Here is a 24,838-nt window from a genome sequence, read left to right on the forward strand (position 1 = left end):
CTGTCGCTTCCACTCTGCCGCAACTCTCCCCATAGCAACCAGAGCCCCGCACACACAAGCAGCCGCTACGTCACACATAAACAAATGACTCTGTATCCAGTCAGCTGACGCTACCGGCAGCTAGCTTTCGTCGGCTAGCGCTACTATCGCGCTAGCTTTGCGGTGGCTGACAAGTTATGTCAGCAAGCGCAAACAAGTTGTACGAAGCTACTGCTGCTCTTGTATTTAGCCAGCTAGCCTACGTGGATAACCGTCACTCTGTCTGTCTGTCTGTCTGTCTGTCTGTCTGTCTGTCTGTCACTATTAGCTACGGAAATGGACGAGGGTCTCTGTTAGCTGTCCCTTTCCCGAGTACTGAAAGCAGCGCTTTACGCAGTGGCTGTTTAGCACAACAATGTCAAATATATACCTGTGTATGAACATCTATCTATCTATCTATCTATATCTATCTATATAGATATAGATATAGATAAATGCACACGTGTTATCTATCTATCGATTATTATCTATCTGATGGATACAACTCTGTGTATCCGGAACATATATATGTACATAACATCCGACTATTTTTATAATAAATGATAACACCAAATATGAAATGATAATCGTGTCCATAAATATTCAAAATAATAATTACTGAACTATAAAAGAGAGCAAAGAGAACAAAAACTTTGTTTCATGAGCACAAAACTCGCAAACGAGTTTTCCTGGACGAAGGGCTCGCGGACATGACGAGGCGGCGCGTGGACCTTCTAGAACATTGTCGGAGCCGCAGCGGCGCGAAAAATCCACTGCTGTCCATCCTGAACCGAGAAAGGTAGGTCACTTTGGTCCCTTAAAGATTCGATAAAAACGAGAGGCAAAAAAGCCGTGCTCTTTGAACCCCCTGCTTTGTATAACGTCAAACTTGGTCAAATAAATCAAAATAATATTAAAATGATATTAATTGAGAGGCTCGTGTAAAGACGTAACAGGTAGTTTAAATTTGAGAAGGCTGAAATGTTCGCCTTCAAGGGCTAGCATAAAACAGCACTCAGTTAATAGTAGGTAGCCTGTCTACATTCGATAAATACATACACCTGTTTAAAAATGAATGAAGACAGAAAATCTGCAAATGTCCATTTAGAAAAGACTTGCTGTGACTTTGACTATTTGTCTTTATTCATTTCAGAATGGCGTTAAGAAAAGTTCTTTCGTCGAAGCCCCAAACCCCTTACTTTAAGCCCCCGGCAATACACATTTGTGTGGTTGCACTGAAGGACCAGCATAGGGTCACGAGGTGGGACTTCCAGGACGGCAGAGCGGTGGCGGCCGTCACAAAAGCTAATGCCGTCATGGCCATCAGCGACGGGCACTCCGTGGCCAAAGTGACCCTGTATGAAGACCTGAAGGCCCAAGTTCAAGAGGGTGCTTCCTACGTGGTTCGTGGCTATAACCTGAGGGGCAATTCCCCTCCATATGCCTTTAATGTCTCAAGGGAGACAGAATTCTTTCGAAGCAGCGCCCTCGTCATCGACGAGAAATTACAAAACGAGGCCTTGAGGCTGATCAATCCTCGCTCGCCCCTGACCCCCCTCAGCACCTGCAGGGAATCTGCTGGTCTGGTCACGGTGGAAGGGGAGGTGGTCGAGGTAAGTAACTTTCCGTTTAACGGGACTGCGATATATATAGCCAATGTAGGTTGTTGCTGTAAAATTAAGAGTGTAAGTCCGCCGGACTGCAGCTATGAGAACATTAACACCCAAATCCACTGTGTTCAGGTGTCTGAGCTGAAGGAGGTGGTGGTGGCGAGGGACCGCGTGCCACTGCAAAACATCACGTTGAAGCAGGTGGGCTTTTTAATGAATGCCTATAGGTCACTTTGCATATTGTCAGCACAGTAATACACTATGTCATTCACAGGGGGAAACAAAGGTGCCCGTGTCCCTCTGGAGGGAAACCGCCCTCCACTGCTGTGAGATCGGGAACGTCCTGAGAGTGTCCCACCTGAGAGGGTCGGAGTCCAATTATGGATTCCGGCTCCAAACAACGGTGGAGTCAGCAATTGAGGTATGCCTACTAGGCTTTTTTTCTGCTTTTTCTTCATGTGTTAGTTACCTTGTTACGGTTATCCTCATCATCACAATAAATATGATAATGCATCAATTCAACAATGTATTTACGAAGCATGAAGCTGCATCAGATATTTTGTTGCGTATGCTATCAGTTTAATAGAACGTTTGTATGCTTGTGACCAAATACCTGCATGTCTTTCGCCAGGCGGTCAGTTCCACGGCAGCGGAGGAGGTTGGAGTTTACGGGGCAACACCGGCACGCGGGGCTCCCGGAAGCCTAAAAGTGCTCCTGGAGGACGACAGGACGCTGTTCATCGAGGAGAGCAAGTGGCTGCCAATAGCTGCCATAATGGAAGCGCCACCCTTACCGGTCAAAATAACCGTTAAAGGCAACACCATTGTCGCCATTGAAGCCATGCGGAAGGAGGAGTAGCTGTTTGAGTTTCTTTTTGTTGTTGCTGTTTTTGCTGTTGTTTTAATGTGTTCATTAGGAATCGGTTCTCCGTTGTTCAAATTACCTTTCACATTGTATAGGATGTTATTAATCAATTTGCCAAAGTTCATGTGTTCTGTTTTTGTTCTATGTTAACCTTTTGTAAAATGGATGTATAATCAGTTTAATCAATTCAATCAGTTTAATCAATTCAATCAGTTTATTCAATTCAATCAGTTATGACAAATCCATGTAATCGTGCAGTCTGTGTTCAATGTCCAATCAATACATGTTTTAATCTCTGATTACTGATTCAATTTTCAATCAATAAATGTTTGTCACAATTCTCGACTTTTCTTTTAAAGTCTTCAAAATCCCCGTGTAGCCACGGATAGTGCTATTATTTGATTACTGTGTGGATGTTAAAAAGCCTTTAATTTTTGCCCACAAATGATAATTTACTCCTCGCGTGTTTCAGCATTAACTCTGATCATTTGTAGCCGGCATCGTGTGACGTCTGCCTTTGTTAGAGCGCTCTGTTTAGGACAGTTCTAATCAGTCTGTCGCTTCCACTCTGCCGCAACTCTCCCCATAGCAACCAGAGCCCCGCACACACAAGCAGCCGCTACGTCACACATAAACAAATGACTCTGTATCCAGTCAGCTGACGCTACCGGCAGCTAGCTTTCGGCGGCTAGCGCTACTATCGCGCTAGCTTTGCGGTGGCTGACAAGTTATGTCAGCAAGCGCAAACAAGTTGTACGAAGCTACTGCTGCTCTTGTATTTAGCCAGCTAGCCTACGTGGATAACCGTCACTCTGTCTGTCTGTCTGTCTGTCTGTCTGTCTGTCTGTCTGTCTGTCACTATTAGCTACGGAAATGGACGAGGGTCTCTGTTAGCTGTCCCTTTCCCGAGTACTGAAAGCAGCGCTTTACGCAGTGGCTGTTTAGCACAACAATGTCAAATATATACCTGTGTATGAACATCTATCTATCTATCTATCTATATCTATCTATATAGATATAGATATAGATAAATGCACACGTGTTATCTATCTATCGATTATTATCTATCTGATGGATACAACTCTGTGTATCCGGAACATATATATGTACATAACATCCGACTATTTTTATAATAAATGATAACACCAAATATGAAATGATAATCGTGTCCATAAATATTCAAAATAATAATTACTGAACTATAAAAGAGAGCAAAGAGAACAAAAACTTTGTTTCATGAGCACAAAACTCGCAAACGAGTTTTCCTGGACGAAGGGCTCGCGGACATGACGAGGCGGCGCGTGGACCTTCTAGAACATTGTCGGAGCCGCAGCGGCGCGAAAAATCCACTGCTGTCCATCCTGAACCGAGAAAGGTAGGTCACTTTGGTCCCTTAAAGATTCGATAAAAACGAGAGGCAAAAAAGCCGTGCTCTTTGAACCCCCTGCTTTGTATAACGTCAAACTTGGTCAAATAAATCAAAATAATATTAAAATGATATTAATTGAGAGGCTCGTGTAAAGACGTAACAGGTAGTTTAAATTTGAGAAGGCTGAAATGTTCGCCTTCAAGGGCTAGCATAAAACAGCACTCAGTTAATAGTAGGTAGCCTGTCTACATTCGATAAATACATACACCTGTTTAAAAATGAATGAAGACAGAAAATCTGCAAATGTCCATTTAGAAAAGACTTGCTGTGACTTTGACTATTTGTCTTTATTCATTTCAGAATGGCGTTAAGAAAAGTTCTTTCGTCGAAGCCCCAAACCCCTTACTTTAAGCCCCCGGCAATACACATTTGTGTGGTTGCACTGAAGGACCAGCATAGGGTCACGAGGTGGGACTTCCAGGACGGCAGAGCGGTGGCGGCCGTCACAAAAGCTAATGCCGTCATGGCCATCAGCGACGGGCACTCCGTGGCCAAAGTGACCCTGTATGAAGACCTGAAGGCCCAAGTTCAAGAGGGTGCTTCCTACGTGGTTCGTGGCTATAACCTGAGGGGCAATTCCCCTCCATATGCCTTTAATGTCTCAAGGGAGACAGAATTCTTTCGAAGCAGCGCCCTCGTCATCGACGAGAAATTACAAAACGAGGCCTTGAGGCTGATCAATCCTCGCTCGCCCCTGACCCCCCTCAGCACCTGCAGGGAATCTGCTGGTCTGGTCACGGTGGAAGGGGAGGTGGTCGAGGTAAGTAACTTTCCGTTTAACGGGACTGCGATATATATAGCCAATGTAGGTTGTTGCTGTAAAATTAAGAGTGTAAGTCCGCCGGACTGCAGCTATGAGAACATTAACACCCAAATCCACTGTGTTCAGGTGTCTGAGCTGAAGGAGGTGGTGGTGGCGAGGGACCGCGTGCCACTGCAAAACATCACGTTGAAGCAGGTGGGCTTTTTAATGAATGCCTATAGGTCACTTTGCATATTGTCAGCACAGTAATACACTATGTCATTCACAGGGGGAAACAAAGGTGCCCGTGTCCCTCTGGAGGGAAACCGCCCTCCACTGCTGTGAGATCGGGAACGTCCTGAGAGTGTCCCACCTGAGAGGGTCGGAGTCCAATTATGGATTCCGGCTCCAAACAACGGTGGAGTCAGCAATTGAGGTATGCCTACTAGGCTTTTTTTCTGCTTTTTCTTCATGTGTTAGTTACCTTGTTACGGTTATCCTCATCATCACAATAAATATGATAATGCATCAATTCAACAATGTATTTACGAAGCATGAAGCTGCATCAGATATTTTGTTGCGTATGCTATCAGTTTAATAGAACGTTTGTATGCTTGTGACCAAATACCTGCATGTCTTTCGCCAGGCGGTCAGTTCCACGGCAGCGGAGGAGGTTGGAGTTTACGGGGCAACACCGGCACGCGGGGCTCCCGGAAGCCTAAAAGTGCTCCTGGAGGACGACAGGACGCTGTTCATCGAGGAGAGCAAGTGGCTGCCAATAGCTGCCATAATGGAAGCGCCACCCTTACCGGTCAAAATAACCGTTAAAGGCAACACCATTGTCGCCATTGAAGCCATGCGGAAGGAGGAGTAGCTGTTTGAGTTTCTTTTTGTTGTTGCTGTTTTTGCTGTTGTTTTAATGTGTTCATTAGGAATCGGTTCTCCGTTGTTCAAATTACCTTTCACATTGTATAGGATGTTATTAATCAATTTGCCAAAGTTCATGTGTTCTGTTTTTGTTCTATGTTAACCTTTTGTAAAATGGATGTATAATCAGTTTAATCAATTCAATCAGTTTAATCAATTCAATCAGTTTATTCAATTCAATCAGTTATGACAAATCCATGTAATCGTGCAGTCTGTGTTCAATGTCCAATCAATACATGTTTTAATCTCTGATTACTGATTCAATTTTCAATCAATAAATGTTTGTCACAATTCTCGACTTTTCTTTTAAAGTCTTCAAAATCCCCGTGTAGCCACGGATAGTGCTATTATTTGATTACTGTGTGGATGTTAAAAAGCCTTTAATTTTTGCCCACAAATGATAATTTACTCCTCGCGTGTTTCAGCATTAACTCTGATCATTTGTAGCCGGCATCGTGTGACGTCTGCCTTTGTTAGAGCGCTCTGTTTAGGACAGTTCTAATCAGTCTGTCGCTTCCACTCTGCCGCAACTCTCCCCATAGCAACCAGAGCCCCGCACACACAAGCAGCCGCTACGTCACACATAAACAAATGACTCTGTATCCAGTCAGCTGACGCTACCGGCAGCTAGCTTTCGTCGGCTAGCGCTACTATCGCGCTAGCTTTGCGGTGGCTGACAAGTTATGTCAGCAAGCGCAAACAAGTTGTACGAAGCTACTGCTGCTCTTGTATTTAGCCAGCTAGCCTACGTGGATAACCGTCACTCTGTCTGTCTGTCTGTCTGTCTGTCTCTCACTATTAGCTACGGAAATGGACGAGGGTCTCTGTTAGCTGTCCCCTTCCCGAGTACTGAAAGCAGCGCTTTACGCAGTGGCTGTTTAGCACAACAATGTCAAATATATACCTGTGTATGAACATCTATCTATCTATATAGATAGATAGATAGATATAGATATAGATAAATGCACACGTGTTATCTATCTATCGATTATTATCTATCTGATGGATACAACTCTGTGTATCCGGAACATATATACAGTATGTACATAACATTTGACTATATTAACAATAAATGATAACACCAAATATGAAATGATAATCGTGTCCATAAATATTCAAAATAATAATTACTGAACTATAAAAGAGAGCAAAGAGAACAAAAACTTTGTTTCATGAGCACAAAACTCGCAAACGAGTTTTCCTGGACGAAGGGCTCGCGGACATGACGAGGCGGCGCGTGGACCTTCTAGAACATTGTCGGAGCCGCAGCGGCGCGAAAAATCCACTGCTGTCCATCCTGAACCGAGAAAGGTAGGTCACTTTGGTCCCTTAAAGATTCGATAAAAACGAGAGGCAAAAAAGCCGTGCTCTTTGAACCCCCTGCTTTGTATAACGTCAAACTTGGTCAAATAAATCAAAATAATATTAAAATGATATTAATTGAGAGGCTCGTGTAAAGACGTAACAGGTAGTTTAAATTTGAGAAGGCTGAAATGTTCGCCTTCAAGGGCTAGCATAAAACAGCACTCAGTTAATAGTAGGTAGCCTGTCTACATTCGATAAATACATACACCTGTTTAAAAATGAATGAAGACAGAAAATCTGCAAATGTCCATTTAGAAAAGACTTGCTGTGACTTTGACTATTTGTCTTTATTCATTTCAGAATGGCGTTAAGAAAAGTTCTTTCGTCGAAGCCCCAAACCCCTTACTTTAAGCCCCCGGCAATACACATTTGTGTGGTTGCACTGAAGGACCAGCATAGGGTCACGAGGTGGGACTTCCAGGACGGCAGAGCGGTGGCGGCCGTCACAAAAGCTAATGCCGTCATGGCCATCAGCGACGGGCACTCCGTGGCCAAAGTGACCCTGTATGAAGACCTGAAGGCCCAAGTTCAAGAGGGTGCTTCCTACGTGGTTCGTGGCTATAACCTGAGGGGCAATTCCCCTCCATATGCCTTTAATGTCTCAAGGGAGACAGAATTCTTTCGAAGCAGCGCCCTCGTCATCGACGAGAAATTACAAAACGAGGCCTTGAGGCTGATCAATCCTCGCTCGCCCCTGACCCCCCTCAGCACCTGCAGGGAATCTGCTGGTCTGGTCACGGTGGAAGGGGAGGTGGTCGAGGTAAGTAACTTTCCGTTTAACGGGACTGCGATATATATAGCCAATGTAGGTTGTTGCTGTAAAATTAAGAGTGTAAGTCCGCCGGACTGCAGCTATGAGAACATTAACACCCAAATCCACTGTGTTCAGGTGTCTGAGCTGAAGGAGGTGGTGGTGGCGAGGGACCGCGTGCCACTGCAAAACATCACGTTGAAGCAGGTGGGCTTTTTAATGAATGCCTATAGGTCACTTTGCATATTGTCAGCACAGTAATACACTATGTCATTCACAGGGGGAAACAAAGGTGCCCGTGTCCCTCTGGAGGGAAACCGCCCTCCACTGCTGTGAGATCGGGAACGTCCTGAGAGTGTCCCACCTGAGAGGGTCGGAGTCCAATTATGGATTCCGGCTCCAAACAACGGTGGAGTCAGCAATTGAGGTATGCCTACTAGGCTTTTTTTCTGCTTTTTCTTCATGTGTTAGTTACCTTGTTACGGTTATCCTCATCATCACAATAAATATGATAATGCATCAATTCAACAATGTATTTACGAAGCATGAAGCTGCATCAGATATTTTGTTGCGTATGCTATCAGTTTAATAGAACGTTTGTATGCTTGTGACCAAATACCTGCATGTCTTTCGCCAGGCGGTCAGTTCCACGGCAGCGGAGGAGGTTGGAGTTTACGGGGCAACACCGGCACGCGGGGCTCCCGGAAGCCTAAAAGTGCTCCTGGAGGACGACAGGACGCTGTTCATCGAGGAGAGCAAGTGGCTGCCAATAGCTGCCATAATGGAAGCGCCACCCTTACCGGTCAAAATAACCGTTAAAGGCAACACCATTGTCGCCATTGAAGCCATGCGGAAGGAGGAGTAGCTGTTTGAGTTTCTTTTTGTTGTTGCTGTTTTTGCTGTTGTTTTAATGTGTTCATTAGGAATCGGTTCTCCGTTGTTCAAATTACCTTTCACATTGTATAGGATGTTATTAATCAATTTGCCAAAGTTCATGTGTTCTGTTTTTGTTCTATGTTAACCTTTTGTAAAATGGATGTATAATCAGTTTAATCAATTCAATCAGTTTAATCAATTCAATCAGTTTATTCAATTCAATCAGTTATGACAAATCCATGTAATCGTGCAGTCTGTGTTCAATGTCCAATCAATACATGTTTTAATCTCTGATTACTGATTCAATTTTCAATCAATAAATGTTTGTCACAATTCTCGACTTTTCTTTTAAAGTCTTCAAAATCCCCGTGTAGCCACGGATAGTGCTATTATTTGATTACTGTGTGGATGTTAAAAAGCCTTTAATTTTTGCCCACAAATGATAATTTACTCCTCGCGTGTTTCAGCATTAACTCTGATCATTTGTAGCCGGCATCGTGTGACGTCTGCCTTTGTTAGAGCGCTCTGTTTAGGACAGTTCTAATCAGTCTGTCGCTTCCACTCTGCCGCAACTCTCCCCATAGCAACCAGAGCCCCGCACACACAAGCAGCCGCTACGTCACACATAAACAAATGACTCTGTATCCAGTCAGCTGACGCTACCGGCAGCTAGCTTTCGTCGGCTAGCGCTACTATCGCGCTAGCTTTGCGGTGGCTGACAAGTTATGTCAGCAAGCGCAAACAAGTTGTACGAAGCTACTGCTGCTCTTGTATTTAGCCAGCTAGCCTACGTGGATAACCGTCACTCTGTCTGTCTGTCTGTCTGTCTGTCTGTCTGTCTGTCTGTCACTATTAGCTACGGAAATGGACGAGGGTCTCTGTTAGCTGTCCCTTTCCCGAGTACTGAAAGCAGCGCTTTACGCAGTGGCTGTTTAGCACAACAATGTCAAATATATACCTGTGTATGAACATCTATCTATCTATCTATCTATATCTATCTATATAGATATAGATATAGATAAATGCACACGTGTTATCTATCTATCGATTATTATCTATCTGATGGATACAACTCTGTGTATCCGGAACATATATATGTACATAACATCCGACTATTTTTATAATAAATGATAACACCAAATATGAAATGATAATCGTGTCCATAAATATTCAAAATAATAATTACTGAACTATAAAAGAGAGCAAAGAGAACAAAAACTTTGTTTCATGAGCACAAAACTCGCAAACGAGTTTTCCTGGACGAAGGGCTCGCGGACATGACGAGGCGGCGCGTGGACCTTCTAGAACATTGTCGGAGCCGCAGCGGCGCGAAAAATCCACTGCTGTCCATCCTGAACCGAGAAAGGTAGGTCACTTTGGTCCCTTAAAGATTCGATAAAAACGAGAGGCAAAAAAGCCGTGCTCTTTGAACCCCCTGCTTTGTATAACGTCAAACTTGGTCAAATAAATCAAAATAATATTAAAATGATATTAATTGAGAGGCTCGTGTAAAGACGTAACAGGTAGTTTAAATTTGAGAAGGCTGAAATGTTCGCCTTCAAGGGCTAGCATAAAACAGCACTCAGTTAATAGTAGGTAGCCTGTCTACATTCGATAAATACATACACCTGTTTAAAAATGAATGAAGACAGAAAATCTGCAAATGTCCATTTAGAAAAGACTTGCTGTGACTTTGACTATTTGTCTTTATTCATTTCAGAATGGCGTTAAGAAAAGTTCTTTCGTCGAAGCCCCAAACCCCTTACTTTAAGCCCCCGGCAATACACATTTGTGTGGTTGCACTGAAGGACCAGCATAGGGTCACGAGGTGGGACTTCCAGGACGGCAGAGCGGTGGCGGCCGTCACAAAAGCTAATGCCGTCATGGCCATCAGCGACGGGCACTCCGTGGCCAAAGTGACCCTGTATGAAGACCTGAAGGCCCAAGTTCAAGAGGGTGCTTCCTACGTGGTTCGTGGCTATAACCTGAGGGGCAATTCCCCTCCATATGCCTTTAATGTCTCAAGGGAGACAGAATTCTTTCGAAGCAGCGCCCTCGTCATCGACGAGAAATTACAAAACGAGGCCTTGAGGCTGATCAATCCTCGCTCGCCCCTGACCCCCCTCAGCACCTGCAGGGAATCTGCTGGTCTGGTCACGGTGGAAGGGGAGGTGGTCGAGGTAAGTAACTTTCCGTTTAACGGGACTGCGATATATATAGCCAATGTAGGTTGTTGCTGTAAAATTAAGAGTGTAAGTCCGCCGGACTGCAGCTATGAGAACATTAACACCCAAATCCACTGTGTTCAGGTGTCTGAGCTGAAGGAGGTGGTGGTGGCGAGGGACCGCGTGCCACTGCAAAACATCACGTTGAAGCAGGTGGGCTTTTTAATGAATGCCTATAGGTCACTTTGCATATTGTCAGCACAGTAATACACTATGTCATTCACAGGGGGAAACAAAGGTGCCCGTGTCCCTCTGGAGGGAAACCGCCCTCCACTGCTGTGAGATCGGGAACGTCCTGAGAGTGTCCCACCTGAGAGGGTCGGAGTCCAATTATGGATTCCGGCTCCAAACAACGGTGGAGTCAGCAATTGAGGTATGCCTACTAGGCTTTTTTTCTGCTTTTTCTTCATGTGTTAGTTACCTTGTTACGGTTATCCTCATCATCACAATAAATATGATAATGCATCAATTCAACAATGTATTTACGAAGCATGAAGCTGCATCAGATATTTTGTTGCGTATGCTATCAGTTTAATAGAACGTTTGTATGCTTGTGACCAAATACCTGCATGTCTTTCGCCAGGCGGTCAGTTCCACGGCAGCGGAGGAGGTTGGAGTTTACGGGGCAACACCGGCACGCGGGGCTCCCGGAAGCCTAAAAGTGCTCCTGGAGGACGACAGGACGCTGTTCATCGAGGAGAGCAAGTGGCTGCCAATAGCTGCCATAATGGAAGCGCCACCCTTACCGGTCAAAATAACCGTTAAAGGCAACACCATTGTCGCCATTGAAGCCATGCGGAAGGAGGAGTAGCTGTTTGAGTTTCTTTTTGTTGTTGCTGTTTTTGCTGTTGTTTTAATGTGTTCATTAGGAATCGGTTCTCCGTTGTTCAAATTACCTTTCACATTGTATAGGATGTTATTAATCAATTTGCCAAAGTTCATGTGTTCTGTTTTTGTTCTATGTTAACCTTTTGTAAAATGGATGTATAATCAGTTTAATCAATTCAATCAGTTTAATCAATTCAATCAGTTTATTCAATTCAATCAGTTATGACAAATCCATGTAATCGTGCAGTCTGTGTTCAATGTCCAATCAATACATGTTTTAATCTCTGATTACTGATTCAATTTTCAATCAATAAATGTTTGTCACAATTCTCGACTTTTCTTTTAAAGTCTTCAAAATCCCCGTGTAGCCACGGATAGTGCTATTATTTGATTACTGTGTGGATGTTAAAAAGCCTTTAATTTTTGCCCACAAATGATAATTTACTCCTCGCGTGTTTCAGCATTAACTCTGATCATTTGTAGCCGGCATCGTGTGACGTCTGCCTTTGTTAGAGCGCTCTGTTTAGGACAGTTCTAATCAGTCTGTCGCTTCCACTCTGCCGCAACTCTCCCCATAGCAACCAGAGCCCCGCACACACAAGCAGCCGCTACGTCACACATAAACAAATGACTCTGTATCCAGTCAGCTGACGCTACCGGCAGCTAGCTTTCGGCGGCTAGCGCTACTATCGCGCTAGCTTTGCGGTGGCTGACAAGTTATGTCAGCAAGCGCAAACAAGTTGTACGAAGCTACTGCTGCTCTTGTATTTAGCCAGCTAGCCTACGTGGATAACCGTCACTCTGTCTGTCTGTCTGTCTGTCTGTCTGTCTGTCTGTCTGTCTGTCACTATTAGCTACGGAAATGGACGAGGGTCTCTGTTAGCTGTCCCTTTCCCGAGTACTGAAAGCAGCGCTTTACGCAGTGGCTGTTTAGCACAACAATGTCAAATATATACCTGTGTATGAACATCTATCTATCTATCTATCTATATCTATCTATATAGATATAGATATAGATAAATGCACACGTGTTATCTATCTATCGATTATTATCTATCTGATGGATACAACTCTGTGTATCCGGAACATATATATGTACATAACATCCGACTATTTTTATAATAAATGATAACACCAAATATGAAATGATAATCGTGTCCATAAATATTCAAAATAATAATTACTGAACTATAAAAGAGAGCAAAGAGAACAAAAACTTTGTTTCATGAGCACAAAACTCGCAAACGAGTTTTCCTGGACGAAGGGCTCGCGGACATGACGAGGCGGCGCGTGGACCTTCTAGAACATTGTCGGAGCCGCAGCGGCGCGAAAAATCCACTGCTGTCCATCCTGAACCGAGAAAGGTAGGTCACTTTGGTCCCTTAAAGATTCGATAAAAACGAGAGGCAAAAAAGCCGTGCTCTTTGAACCCCCTGCTTTGTATAACGTCAAACTTGGTCAAATAAATCAAAATAATATTAAAATGATATTAATTGAGAGGCTCGTGTAAAGACGTAACAGGTAGTTTAAATTTGAGAAGGCTGAAATGTTCGCCTTCAAGGGCTAGCATAAAACAGCACTCAGTTAATAGTAGGTAGCCTGTCTACATTCGATAAATACATACACCTGTTTAAAAATGAATGAAGACAGAAAATCTGCAAATGTCCATTTAGAAAAGACTTGCTGTGACTTTGACTATTTGTCTTTATTCATTTCAGAATGGCGTTAAGAAAAGTTCTTTCGTCGAAGCCCCAAACCCCTTACTTTAAGCCCCCGGCAATACACATTTGTGTGGTTGCACTGAAGGACCAGCATAGGGTCACGAGGTGGGACTTCCAGGACGGCAGAGCGGTGGCGGCCGTCACAAAAGCTAATGCCGTCATGGCCATCAGCGACGGGCACTCCGTGGCCAAAGTGACCCTGTATGAAGACCTGAAGGCCCAAGTTCAAGAGGGTGCTTCCTACGTGGTTCGTGGCTATAACCTGAGGGGCAATTCCCCTCCATATGCCTTTAATGTCTCAAGGGAGACAGAATTCTTTCGAAGCAGCGCCCTCGTCATCGACGAGAAATTACAAAACGAGGCCTTGAGGCTGATCAATCCTCGCTCGCCCCTGACCCCCCTCAGCACCTGCAGGGAATCTGCTGGTCTGGTCACGGTGGAAGGGGAGGTGGTCGAGGTAAGTAACTTTCCGTTTAACGGGACTGCGATATATATAGCCAATGTAGGTTGTTGCTGTAAAATTAAGAGTGTAAGTCCGCCGGACTGCAGCTATGAGAACATTAACACCCAAATCCACTGTGTTCAGGTGTCTGAGCTGAAGGAGGTGGTGGTGGCGAGGGACCGCGTGCCACTGCAAAACATCACGTTGAAGCAGGTGGGCTTTTTAATGAATGCCTATAGGTCACTTTGCATATTGTCAGCACAGTAATACACTATGTCATTCACAGGGGGAAACAAAGGTGCCCGTGTCCCTCTGGAGGGAAACCGCCCTCCACTGCTGTGAGATCGGGAACGTCCTGAGAGTGTCCCACCTGAGAGGGTCGGAGTCCAATTATGGATTCCGGCTCCAAACAACGGTGGAGTCAGCAATTGAGGTATGCCTACTAGGCTTTTTTTCTGCTTTTTCTTCATGTGTTAGTTACCTTGTTACGGTTATCCTCATCATCACAATAAATATGATAATGCATCAATTCAACAATGTATTTACGAAGCATGAAGCTGCATCAGATATTTTGTTGCGTATGCTATCAGTTTAATAGAACGTTTGTATGCTTGTGACCAAATACCTGCATGTCTTTCGCCAGGCGGTCAGTTCCACGGCAGCGGAGGAGGTTGGAGTTTACGGGGCAACACCGGCACGCGGGGCTCCCGGAAGCCTAAAAGTGCTCCTGGAGGACGACAGGACGCTGTTCATCGAGGAGAGCAAGTGGCTGCCAATAGCTGCCATAATGGAAGCGCCACCCTTACCGGTCAAAATAACCGTTAAAGGCAACACCATTGTCGCCATTGAAGCCATGCGGAAGGAGGAGTAGCTGTTTGAGTTTCTTTTTGTTGTTGCTGTTTTTGCTGTTGTTTTAATGTGTTCATTAGGAATCGGTTCTCCGTTGTTCAAATTACCTTTCACATTGTATAGGATGTTATTAATCAATTTGCCAAAGTTCATGTGTTCTGTTTTTGTTCTATGTTAACCTTTTGTAAAATGGATGTATAATCAGTTTAATCAATTCAATCAGTTTAATCAATTCAATCAGTTTATTCAATTCAATCAGTTATGACAAATCCATGTAATCGTGCAGTCTGTGTTCAATGTCCAATCAATACATGTTTTAATCTCTGATTACTGATTCAATTTTCAATCAATAAATGTTTGTCACAATTCTCGACTTTTCTTTTAAAGTCTTCAAAATCCCCGTGTAGCCACGGATAGTGCTATTATTTGATTACTGTGTGGATGTTAAAAAGCCTTTAATTTTTGCCCACAAATGATAATTTACTCCTCGCGTGTTTCAGCATTAACTCTGATCATTTGTAGCCGGCATCGTGTGACGTCTGCCTTTGTTAGAGCGCTCTGTTTAGGACAGTTCTAATCAGTCTGTCGCTTCCACTCTGCCGCAACTCTCCCCATAGCAACCAGAGCCCCGCACACACAAGCAGCCGCTACGTCACACATAAACAAATGACTCTGTATCCAGTCAGCTGACGCTACCGGCAGCTAGCTTTCGTCGGCTAGCGCTACTATCGCGCTAGCTTTGCGGTGGCTGACAAGTTATGTCAGCAAGCGCAAACAAGTTGTACGAAGCTACTGCTGCTCTTGTATTTAGCCAGCTAGCCTACGTGGATAACCGTCACTCTGTCTGTCTGTCTGTCTGTCTGTCTCTCACTATTAGCTACGGAAATGGACGAGGGTCTCTGTTAGCTGTCCCCTTCCCGAGTACTGAAAGCAGCGCTTTACGCAGTGGCTGTTTAGCACAACAATGTCAAATATATACCTGTGTATGAACATCTATCTATCTATATAGATAGATAGATAGATATAGATATAGATAAATGCACACGTGTTATCTATCTATCGATTATTATCTATCTGATGGATACAACTCTGTGTATCCGGAACATATATACAGTATGTACATAACATTTGACTATATTTACAATAAATGATAACACAAAATATTCCATTTCCAATGGTTTGCAGTATTCTTTATTTCAAACACAGGCTTTTTACATTGTTACCAGACCTAGGTTAATACTCACAGAAGTTCAAGTCTTTATGTTCCAGTAGCCCGGACTGATACGTCTGGTCCAAATTGTCATTTAAACTATCCCAACGCTAAGCTCAGTTTACTGAGGCTCACCAAAACACTTCCACTTCCTTATTTTGATGGAACATTTGGTTAGAATCACTACTCAAGGTTAGAACATGAGCATGATAGGATTTGCTTCAAATTAAATATTTTTACAAAACTCTTTGAACCAAGTTATTTTCAAGCCAATTTGGAAGATTTAGCTTGGATTACCCATTTTGATAATTTAACACTGGGTTTGAATACTCATCTTTACAGTAGAGTTTAGGTTACCCTAAGGATTGGTATATGCCTGTGAAGAACCTCCTATGTACCTACCAGCTGAAACCCCATAATAATGACTCATTTAATACAAATATGGAATTTCTTAAGGTTAATTTGTTCATATACACGTAGCAATTGCAATAACACATTTCCACTATTCATCTTGCATATATCTGTTAGAATATTGACTGAAGAGGGATGGATGACATAAATGAATAAATACAATCAACAAAAAAAAAGTGATGAAACAAAGAAAACATACATTGTTAGATCAAATGAAACAAACAAAATAGACAGGTGTCCTGTAGTTTTTAGAGATAACCATACTTTTCTTGAATTTGTTTTGTACGCTGTAAAGACCTGTAGTATTGTGACCTTTGACCTGAACCACTACACCAGTTATTATGTCATTGCTTAGTGCAAGGATAGTGTTTCTATAGCAACATGGAGGAGGAGAGGCCTTAAAGACAAAAACAGGAGAAGCTTCATTCATGTAGTTAAAAATGTAAATAGCACATGCAAGTAGTAAGACTACTAGAGATATATTTTAAAAAGGATATATTAACAAATTGTTACCGTTACTGCTGGTTTAGGAAGGAGCTTAATGCTTCACAAAATTGGGGCTGTGACAGTGATGACTGACTGAAGACTCATCTGCAGCTGTTTCATTGCAGTTGCACACATGATCTCTTGCTTAAGAACCAACTGTTAGTCTCTGCTGAACGGACCAGTGGGCACCAATGGATGCACAAATGGAGACAGGGGGGTAGGAGGACAATGCTGGTCTTGAAAAAAGTAAACAGGAAGTTATTGTTATCAACTGAAGATTGAAACTAAACATTAAATAATTACATAGACAAAATACCTTGAACTCGGGCTGCAGGGCAGAACAACTTGTATCGCCAGTGCAACTGAATACGCTGCATGATCTTCATTTGTGTGTTTAGCCCTTTCTGCAGTCCTGAGTGTCTTCATTGTGAAGTGGAGAAATCACAGAGGAGAAGGAGCTGAAGGAAGAGGTGGATATAAATTACAATGTTATTTAAGATGTAAAGTTAGTGTTAATACATGTAGTGTTAGTGTTAATGCATTTATATAGAATGAATACATGAATGAAAACACAATTAAAAGAGAACATTAGGAGGCACATATCAAATAACAAAACAATACCTTATTATCTGTTGTGAAAAAAACTCGAAACTGACAGAGAGAACACGTGTCTCTGTGGTCCAGCCGTGAGGTGTCCACTGACAGTTAAGATAGTGCTCCAACATCTGCTCTGTGGTGGCATGATGTCTTGTTCGGTATGAGCTGATCCAGAATCTCAGAGTCAGAGAAAAAGTGAGGCAAAGACCAGCAGGTGTTTTCTCATCCTGTGCTTTAAAGATGACTCGGACAGCCAGGAAGTAAAATGTGTCTCTATGAGGTCTAATGGTGTTAGACAGTTCAGTTGGTGCTGCAGTCTTTGGCATGTCTTAGATGCTGTAAACTGATCCACCCATTGAGGAAGGAGATGAGGACAAAACTGGAAGGTGTCTTTACAGAGGACACAGGAGGATTGTGTCTCCCATCTATTACAAAGGAAACTTAACATTAGAGGACATGTGAGAACTGTGTCTCCTGTCCATCAAAAAGGAAAATTAACATTATAAAGGACACATAAGAACTATGTCACCTGCCCATCAGAAAGGAAACTTAACATTATGAAGGACACATAAGAACGGTGTCTCCTGTACACCAGAAAGGAAACTTAACATTATGAAGGACACATAAGAACGGTGTCTCCTGTACACCAGAAAGGAAACTTAACATTATGAAGGACACATAAGAACGGTGTCTCCTGTACACCAGAAAGGAAACTTAACATTATGAAGGACACATAAGAACGGTGTCTCCTGTACACCAGAAAGGAAACTTAACACTACGGAAGACACAGAAGGACATTGTCTGATGTCCATTACAAAGGAAACTTAACATTACACAGAACACAGGATAAATAAAATGACATTAATGGGGATAGAAGTGTGGGGATTCAGCTGGTAGGTACATCAGAAAGTATGTGTTACATCTAGAACACATACTTTCTGATGTGCGTCTGCTACACTAAATGTCAGCAGCTGTGTACAATGCCGTGTACAGCATTTTACATTGTACACGGCTGCTGAAAGATTTTTGGCCTGTGCATTTATCAACCCTGATCCAAACCCACCCTGATAAATGCACAGGCCAAAATGTGTTAGAAATATAGATAAAAACAACATGATTACCTGGAAAACTATATGACCCATAATGTTTCCCATATTGTGAACACTTAAAATTACTCATTCTACTAACTAATTAACATGCAACCACATATTTTGACCAGATGATTAAGTTTTCTTTACATTGACAGTTGCATGAACCAAGACTAATAACATTTTATTTAATTTTTTTTAAATCCATGATTCTCAATGGATTTTGGACTTACCTGACAATTTTAAGACCTGTTGGAGGAATGTGGACAGAAAACGTGATTATGACAAGTGATATTTTTTACTGTACAAGAATAAAGGCCCTGCTGTGGCTGAGAAAATAAAAATGGCTGCACAGAGGATGCCCCTCTTCTGAATAATTTTGGAGAATAGTATTAAATCAATGTATATAAATATTAGTTTAAATTAAGTCACAGGGACATTACTTTTTTCTTTAAAACTCAGCTGATACCTTCATGGACCATTAGAGGACATGACACAATAGACAGGGTTGTGATAACTGTAATAAGTTCTCATCACACCAGAGTGGAGACAGTGTTGTGGTTGTGAGATGAAAATGAGGTCCAGCAGTGTGTTCTTATCGGTGGTTGCATTAGTGATGACTTGTGCATATCCTCTGGACTGGAAGAGCTCAAGGATTGGCTTACCAGTGTTGGAGAAGAGATTCTCATTGAAATCCCCACAGACAATGATGGGCTGACAGTCCATGATCTCCAATGAGTCCAGAAGGTTCCCCAGGTTGGACAAGAATGATCTCACACTGTAGTCTGGAGGTCTGTACACAGCTGCAATCAGGGCACTCGCTGGGGCTTCTACCTTCAGAGCCACAAACTCAAGATCGGTTACATTATGTACGTACTGTTTCTCACGCACTTGAATGTGGTTTTTCACATAAACAGCCACTCCACCACCACCTCTGTTGGCTATTTGTGGAACATTTGTGTAAGACAGGTGTCTGTTGCGTTTGAACATGTTGTAGCCCTCTAAATGAAGACTCTCTGCAACAAAGGAGCCTTGAAGGTGAGTTTCTGTGAGACACAAAACATCTGCAAGACACAGTTCATGATGGCTCCTGATGTCATTGATGTGAGATGGCAAACCTTCAGTGTTATGGTGAACAATGGTCAGAGTGTCTCGTCTGCTCAATGTCTGTGTCATACAAAGAAGAGGCATCATGTCGTCCAAGTTGACTTGTCTCATGGTCTCGAGTGCTCCAGTGATTTCTCGGTTGGCATAGATTTTACTCTCATCCAAATCCAGCATGTGCAATCCACTGAGAGAGGTCACTCTACTGATAGCTACATAAGCCATGCCAGGTTCAAAAATATGTTTCAGTGACACTACAGCTGATGTCCTTGTCATACCCTGAACCTTGTGTATGGTACAGGCAAAGGCAAGTCTAACAGGAAACTGTCTGCGTACCACTCCTTTCTGTTTCAGATTATCCTCTGCTCTCTCTATGTACACCACATCATCAGGGCCGCCTGGTGCTCTATTACGGTAATTCGTTCCAGCAGTTTGATCATCCATCTTAAGGCCGAGCATAGTGACATGTGCAACACCACTCTGTTCTGAGGTTATCACCCTGACTAGTGTAGCAAACGACCCATTCACCAATCCCTGAGACACGTCTATGTTTCTGGTGAGCATGACTCGAGCACCTTCAGCTAGGTTTAGTGTATCTGGTAACTCATTTCTGGTTCCTTTGTATGGTTGGGCTTGTCGAGCCATTCTTCCAGTGCGTGGGTCTTTCTTGTAGTCATCTGCATCGATCTTGGTGATATTAGAATGGAGCAGAGCTAATGTTACTGAGTTGTGTGAATCAACCTGTTTATTAGTTGCAAAGATGTGCAGGACATCAGGTGGACAAAGTGATGGTTCAGTGATGGTCTGTGACAACAAGGCTCTGTCTGCTTTAGACAACTCATCTGACTTTCCTTTCACACGGATCCGATTCAACATCTCTGCAAAGGCAACATCATCCTTCTGCCGCATAATCTCAGTAAGGGTGATTGTCTGAAAGTGTTCCTGCCATAGGTCAATCTCACAGGGCTCGTACACACAGAGGGTCTTGGACTGTCGAACTGGTGGCAGCTGATAAAAGTCTCCAACCGCTATTACTGACATTCCTCCAAAGGGTTTGGGACTGCCTTTGATCTGTTTCAGTCTTGCATCCACATAAGCAAACAGGGGCTTTGACACCATGGAAACTTCATCAATGATGAAGATTTCAGCATTTAAAAGTTCTGATCGGACCTCATCCAGTTGGTTACCAAGTCCTTGAAATGGAGGTTTCAGACTTCGTGGAAGCTTGAGCAGAGAGTGCAGTGTTGATCCTGATATATTATAGGCTGCAGTTCCAGTGAAAGCTGTCAGCAGGACCGTAGGGTTTGATATGTCCACCTCCTCAGAATGGCTGGGCACTTTGCACAGTATCTTAGATGCTTCTGAGTAGATGCATTTAATCAGATGTGACTTTCCTGTTCCTGCACCACCATTGATGTAAAAGAAAAACTGCTCAGGGTTTAGGCCACAGACACGCTTTACGCACCAGTCTCTAACTGCATAGAATACACATGCTTGTTTCTGGTTCAGGTTCTGATACATCTGTCGTAGCAGTGCGGGGTCAAAGGCAGGAGGCTCTCTGATGGCTCGAGCTTCTGTTGCAGCATCAGCCTGATTACTGTATTCTGGAACATTTTCTTGAACACTTTCATGATCTGGCTCTCTTGCCTCCAGTTCTTCGATACATTCCAACCTCTCCACTTCAGATTCGGGAGCCAGATTGCACCATTCATCAATAACTCCTCTGTTCTGTTCAAATTCTTCAACTGCATTCTCAATCTCCTCACTATTTTTCTCATATTTGTCTTTGTTTCGTTTCACAATGTGTTGGACATACTCAGCATAGTCAGAACCTGGTAGTTGGACGCAACCATTTTTATAGAAGGACTCATATGTGGGAAAATGGGGTCTTTTGAGTTCCATGTCTGATCGGTGAGGAATGTACAATTTCAGTAATGTGCCATAAAACTTCTCTGGATATTTTTCCTGTGAGCAGCGGTAAAATCTGATGATAGCAGGCTTATCGTTTTTACGCTTTTGCACAAATCCCATCTCATTGAGGAGGGGCAACACATCTTTTCCTTTTTTCTGCTGGCCATAGACAATCCTGCAAGTAGCTGCGAAATCAGCCAAACACATCTGCTCAAACTCTGGTGTTTCTGGTCTGGCTTTGTATTTGTCAGTCAAAGATGTCATCCACACATTTACACTTTCTAATGTTGTGTTCTCCAGGTAAGACATGGGGCGACTCATTTTCAGTGCGTTGTCATCCGTAGGTACGAATATGACACCACGTGAACACTTCTTCATGTTTATTCCACATGCTCGAGTCACACACTCCTGGGCACTGACCTCTCTCTTTTTAGAGTATGCCTGCATGATTTCCCTCATTTCATCACATTCATTGACGTGGTCTCTGGTGGAGTTTTCAATGACTGTTTTAAGGTACTCAGAAAGTCCAGATTCCTTTTTGGTGATGTAGCTGGTGAGATACATGATGCACGAATATGCATTGAGAATATAACTGACATCAATGTTGGCATCCCAGGCTTTAAGTAGATGTGGATTATATCCATTTACCCAGCAGTCTTTTGGCTCACGTTTCAGGATCACCGCACTGGATTTGTTAATCACATTGAGGCATCCTTCATACTCTTGGAGTGTTAAGTTGCATTTAGCGAGGAGCTGCTGCAAACTGAGTGAGGCAGTTTCAGGTTCATTCAGCAACAAGTTCAGTGGTTGGAGCTTGGACTTTGCTATTTGCAGTTGCAGTGGAGCAACGCCCTCACCAGGTCTCGATATCATTGTCTTACTGGAAGGTGGTTTAGGAAAACCAAATCTGCAACCCGAGCTGGGACTTCTGAAACATGTCCTTGAGTGTTTTTTGCTGTGAATTTGCACCTCTGTGACCTTCTTGTGTAGTTCAGGTTGTCTGCGTGGATCAGGTAGCTGAGCTGTGATGTATTTGGAAACAAAAGCTGACACAGTCTGATCATCATCCTCCTCAAACACAGGCGCACCATCTACCCATATGAGACAGTGAATGTGTGGGCTTCCTCTGTGCTGAAACTCAACTCGATAAAAGTAGTCAACAACTTTGCCAAGAGGCTGTGCAGGAGATAAGAGCAGATCTCTGAATAAGGCCTCAACACGCTTATCAAACATGCGCATTGTTGTCACTGGATTGCTTCTCAGAATATCACACTTTGCTGACCAGTCAAGCCCTTCAAAATTCACCTCCTCGCCTTGCTGTCTTTTTATTGCTTCAATCACTTCAGGCCAACGCATCTCAGCAGCAGAAAATGTACAAAAGAATGTAGGAGTTCCCAACTGTCTGATCATGGCAAAAAGGTCTCGTGTGGTTTTCTCCCAGTAGGCTGGTGTTCCTCTCAGTGGCTGCATGAATCTGACTGCATCTTTGTTCCTCACCAGTTTCTCTACCTCTCGTTTATTCTGCAGCATACCAGAAGTTATATTTCGTCCATCTCGAGTCATTGGCTTTCCTTTCCTCAACTGTATTGTCATGCTGGATGTGGCCAAGTGTATTTCAGTCACAAACTGAGCAAAGAACAAATAGTTTGTGTCTCTGGCAAAACGATCATCAATACAGAAAAGCCTTGCTTTGAAATAACTGCTGGGTGTTACTTTCATACGTCTCCCTTCATCCAGTGTGTTTTGACCTGTAGGGAACTGCACAGGAAAAGCCATCGCCTCAAGTTTAGGAGTTTTAAAGAAACCAACTGGACTGTTACTTTCTGCAGGGGCAACCGAGTAGATTCCTTCACTGAAACATAAAATCTCCTCTGAAACATCACATGGCTGAAGACATGATTCTAGAGCAAAACCACCATTAGGCATGTCACCTTCCTGTTCTTCATCATCTCTTTGCTCCTCTGTTTGTTCACCATCACATGACAATATTTCAACATCCTGCTCTCCACCAAGCTCAGTCTCACACAGTGCACTTTTCTCACACATGTCAATTTCCTTTAAATCAGCATCATCATAGTCGTTCTCATCCATGGAGGCATCCTCATCATCATCCTCATCTTGAAGTGTTGGGTCACAAAGCTCAGCCTCATCTCTGATAGTGATGTCCTGATATTGTGGATGAATGCGTTTGAGTTTATGCAGCGCCTGCACTAGTTTAGACCAAGTGACCGTCTGGAACAGCTGATGACCTCTGTAACACAATCGTCTCTTCAGCTTTACTCTCATCACTTGAGACTCACTTCTCAGTCTGGGTAACGCTTCCACTGTTTCCTGCACCTCAGACGGGACACAAACCACATTGCCATGTATCGCTCTCTGTCGTCCTTTGGGAAGAGGAATGATCTTTGCAAACGCTATGCACTTGGCTATGAGATGTCTCTCCAATATGTTGAGGTCACACAGTTCAGGTGGAATGTCAGCGAGCTCCAAGTTGTTGGCTACAGCGAGTGTTGGCATGACTCCATCTTTAAGATGATTGTGGCAGGTGTGACAGATCCACTCTTCCTTTCTCTCATCAGGCACATTGCACTGTTGTTCATCTCTGCACTCATCATCACACACATGGACGTACTTTCCTGTCAGGCATGATGCTACTATGTCTGAATTTCGTACATAGTTTAACCTCTTACAGGGTCTTACTTGGTTTGGAAATGATGCTTTGTGACAGACGGTGCAAACATAAGTGGGACCGAACTTTATTTGTGATCTGAAAACAGATATGGCCTCTTTGATTACACTGTTGTCACTTTCTTCTGTTGGTTTATTTATCCCTCTGTATTTCCTTTTTACTTTCATGGCACATTTCATGTTCTGCATACTCCGATATGTAGGATTGTTTTTATATCTGTCTTTCATCCGTTGTTTCATTAGTTGTTTGTGTCTCAGTCTGAATGCCTGGTCATGGGCATAACGCTGAATAATATGAGATCTCTTCTTTTGTCTAAAATCAAGGCTGTCTCTATAAAAAGCAGTGTAGTACAGTTTTCTTCCCTTTCTAAACTCAGCATTGTCTCTGTAGCGGCCAGTAAAGTGCTGTTTTTGTTTCTCTCTAAATTCTGGATTATTTCTGTAACGAGAGACCAAGATTTGTTTTTGTTTCTCTCTAAATTCTGGATTATTTCTGTAACGAGAGACCAAGATTTGTTTTTGTTTCTCTCTAAATTCTGGATTATTTCTGTAACGAGAGACAAAGATTTCTTTTCGTTTCTCTCTAAATTGAGGATTATTTCTGTAACGAGAGGCAAAGATTTGTTTTTGTTTCTCTCTAAATTGAAGATTATTTCTGTAACGAGAGACCAAGATTTGTTTTTGTTTCTCTCTAA

At 43.1% G+C, this 24,838-nt stretch overlaps 5 protein-coding genes across 10 annotated transcripts; all 5 read left to right on the top strand.

Annotated features, from left to right (window-relative positions):
• The first annotated feature begins 691 nt into the window (after positions 1-691).
• LOC119208980 (uncharacterized) lies at positions 692-3,170 on the top strand. 2 transcript variants are annotated; one of them, XM_037457846.2, is made up of 5 exons: positions 692-817; positions 1,172-1,631; positions 1,761-1,829; positions 1,903-2,049; positions 2,260-3,170. In XM_037457846.2, the coding sequence occupies exons 1-5, from the start codon at positions 729-731 to the stop codon at positions 2,485-2,487; spliced, it is 993 nt and encodes a 330-aa protein (XP_037313743.1). In that variant the 5' UTR covers positions 692-728; the 3' UTR covers positions 2,488-3,170. The 2 variants fall into 2 exon arrangements, with proteins under 2 accessions (XP_037313743.1, XP_062413344.1); XM_062557360.1 differs by having other exon boundaries at positions 1,172-1,829.
• Positions 3,171-3,186: 16 nt separating this feature from the next.
• On the top strand, positions 3,187-6,606 carry LOC134104065 (uncharacterized). Of its 2 annotated transcripts, XM_062557364.1 has the most exons (5): positions 3,187-3,868; positions 4,223-4,682; positions 4,812-4,880; positions 4,954-5,100; positions 5,311-6,606. In XM_062557364.1, exons 1-5 carry the CDS (start codon positions 3,780-3,782, stop codon positions 5,536-5,538), a joined length of 993 nt encoding a protein of 330 aa, XP_062413348.1. In that variant the 5' UTR covers positions 3,187-3,779; the 3' UTR covers positions 5,539-6,606. The 2 variants fall into 2 exon arrangements, with proteins under 2 accessions (XP_062413348.1, XP_062413347.1); XM_062557363.1 differs by having other exon boundaries at positions 4,223-4,880.
• A 72-nt stretch (positions 6,607-6,678) lies between these two features.
• LOC119208971 (uncharacterized) lies at positions 6,679-8,580 on the top strand. 2 transcript variants are annotated; one of them, XM_062557477.1, is made up of 5 exons: positions 6,679-6,902; positions 7,257-7,716; positions 7,846-7,914; positions 7,988-8,134; positions 8,345-8,580. In XM_062557477.1, the coding sequence occupies exons 1-5, from the start codon at positions 6,814-6,816 to the stop codon at positions 8,570-8,572; spliced, it is 993 nt and encodes a 330-aa protein (XP_062413461.1). In that variant the 5' UTR covers positions 6,679-6,813; the 3' UTR covers positions 8,573-8,580. The 2 variants fall into 2 exon arrangements, with proteins under 2 accessions (XP_062413461.1, XP_062413460.1); XM_062557476.1 differs by having other exon boundaries at positions 7,257-7,914.
• A 1,243-nt stretch (positions 8,581-9,823) lies between these two features.
• On the top strand, positions 9,824-12,302 carry LOC119208977 (uncharacterized). 2 transcript variants are annotated; one of them, XM_037457840.2, is made up of 5 exons: positions 9,824-9,949; positions 10,304-10,763; positions 10,893-10,961; positions 11,035-11,181; positions 11,392-12,302. In XM_037457840.2, the coding sequence occupies exons 1-5, from the start codon at positions 9,861-9,863 to the stop codon at positions 11,617-11,619; spliced, it is 993 nt and encodes a 330-aa protein (XP_037313737.1). In that variant the 5' UTR covers positions 9,824-9,860; the 3' UTR covers positions 11,620-12,302. The 2 variants fall into 2 exon arrangements, with proteins under 2 accessions (XP_037313737.1, XP_062413459.1); XM_062557475.1 differs by having other exon boundaries at positions 10,304-10,961.
• Positions 12,303-12,318: 16 nt separating this feature from the next.
• On the top strand, positions 12,319-16,984 carry LOC134104152 (uncharacterized). 2 transcript variants are annotated; one of them, XM_062557479.1, is made up of 5 exons: positions 12,319-13,000; positions 13,355-13,814; positions 13,944-14,012; positions 14,086-14,232; positions 14,443-16,984. In XM_062557479.1, exons 1-5 carry the CDS (start codon positions 12,912-12,914, stop codon positions 14,668-14,670), a joined length of 993 nt encoding a protein of 330 aa, XP_062413463.1. In that variant the 5' UTR covers positions 12,319-12,911; the 3' UTR covers positions 14,671-16,984. The 2 variants fall into 2 exon arrangements, with proteins under 2 accessions (XP_062413463.1, XP_062413462.1); XM_062557478.1 differs by having other exon boundaries at positions 13,355-14,012.
• The last annotated feature ends 7,854 nt before the right edge of the window (positions 16,985-24,838 follow it).

Source organism: Pungitius pungitius, chromosome 14, assembly GCF_949316345.1.
Source record: "Pungitius pungitius chromosome 14, fPunPun2.1, whole genome shotgun sequence".
In the NCBI taxonomy this organism is placed as follows: domain Eukaryota; kingdom Metazoa; phylum Chordata; class Actinopteri; order Perciformes; family Gasterosteidae; genus Pungitius; species Pungitius pungitius.

Excerpts from the sequence above, each read along its gene's own strand:
- LOC119208980 (XM_062557360.1), top strand. The coding sequence starts at position 729 with ATGACGAGGCGGCGCGTGGACCTTCTAGAACATTGTCGGAGCCGCAGC. Across the intron at positions 818-1,171 it reads TCCATCCTGAACCGAGAAAG|AATGGCGTTAAGAAAAGTTC; the intron begins GTAGGTCACTTT and ends TATTCATTTCAG. Across the intron at positions 2,050-2,259 it reads CGGTGGAGTCAGCAATTGAG|GCGGTCAGTTCCACGGCAGC; the intron begins GTATGCCTACTA and ends GTCTTTCGCCAG.
- LOC134104152 (XM_062557478.1), top strand. The coding sequence starts at position 12,912 with ATGACGAGGCGGCGCGTGGACCTTCTAGAACATTGTCGGAGCCGCAGC. Across the intron at positions 14,013-14,085 it reads AAAACATCACGTTGAAGCAG|GGGGAAACAAAGGTGCCCGT; the intron begins GTGGGCTTTTTA and ends TGTCATTCACAG. Across the intron at positions 14,233-14,442 it reads CGGTGGAGTCAGCAATTGAG|GCGGTCAGTTCCACGGCAGC; the intron begins GTATGCCTACTA and ends GTCTTTCGCCAG.
- LOC119208977 (XM_062557475.1), top strand. The coding sequence starts at position 9,861 with ATGACGAGGCGGCGCGTGGACCTTCTAGAACATTGTCGGAGCCGCAGC. Across the intron at positions 10,962-11,034 it reads AAAACATCACGTTGAAGCAG|GGGGAAACAAAGGTGCCCGT; the intron begins GTGGGCTTTTTA and ends TGTCATTCACAG. Across the intron at positions 11,182-11,391 it reads CGGTGGAGTCAGCAATTGAG|GCGGTCAGTTCCACGGCAGC; the intron begins GTATGCCTACTA and ends GTCTTTCGCCAG.
- LOC134104065 (XM_062557363.1), top strand. The coding sequence starts at position 3,780 with ATGACGAGGCGGCGCGTGGACCTTCTAGAACATTGTCGGAGCCGCAGC. Across the intron at positions 4,881-4,953 it reads AAAACATCACGTTGAAGCAG|GGGGAAACAAAGGTGCCCGT; the intron begins GTGGGCTTTTTA and ends TGTCATTCACAG. Across the intron at positions 5,101-5,310 it reads CGGTGGAGTCAGCAATTGAG|GCGGTCAGTTCCACGGCAGC; the intron begins GTATGCCTACTA and ends GTCTTTCGCCAG.
- LOC119208971 (XM_062557476.1), top strand. The coding sequence starts at position 6,814 with ATGACGAGGCGGCGCGTGGACCTTCTAGAACATTGTCGGAGCCGCAGC. Across the intron at positions 6,903-7,256 it reads TCCATCCTGAACCGAGAAAG|AATGGCGTTAAGAAAAGTTC; the intron begins GTAGGTCACTTT and ends TATTCATTTCAG. Across the intron at positions 8,135-8,344 it reads CGGTGGAGTCAGCAATTGAG|GCGGTCAGTTCCACGGCAGC; the intron begins GTATGCCTACTA and ends GTCTTTCGCCAG.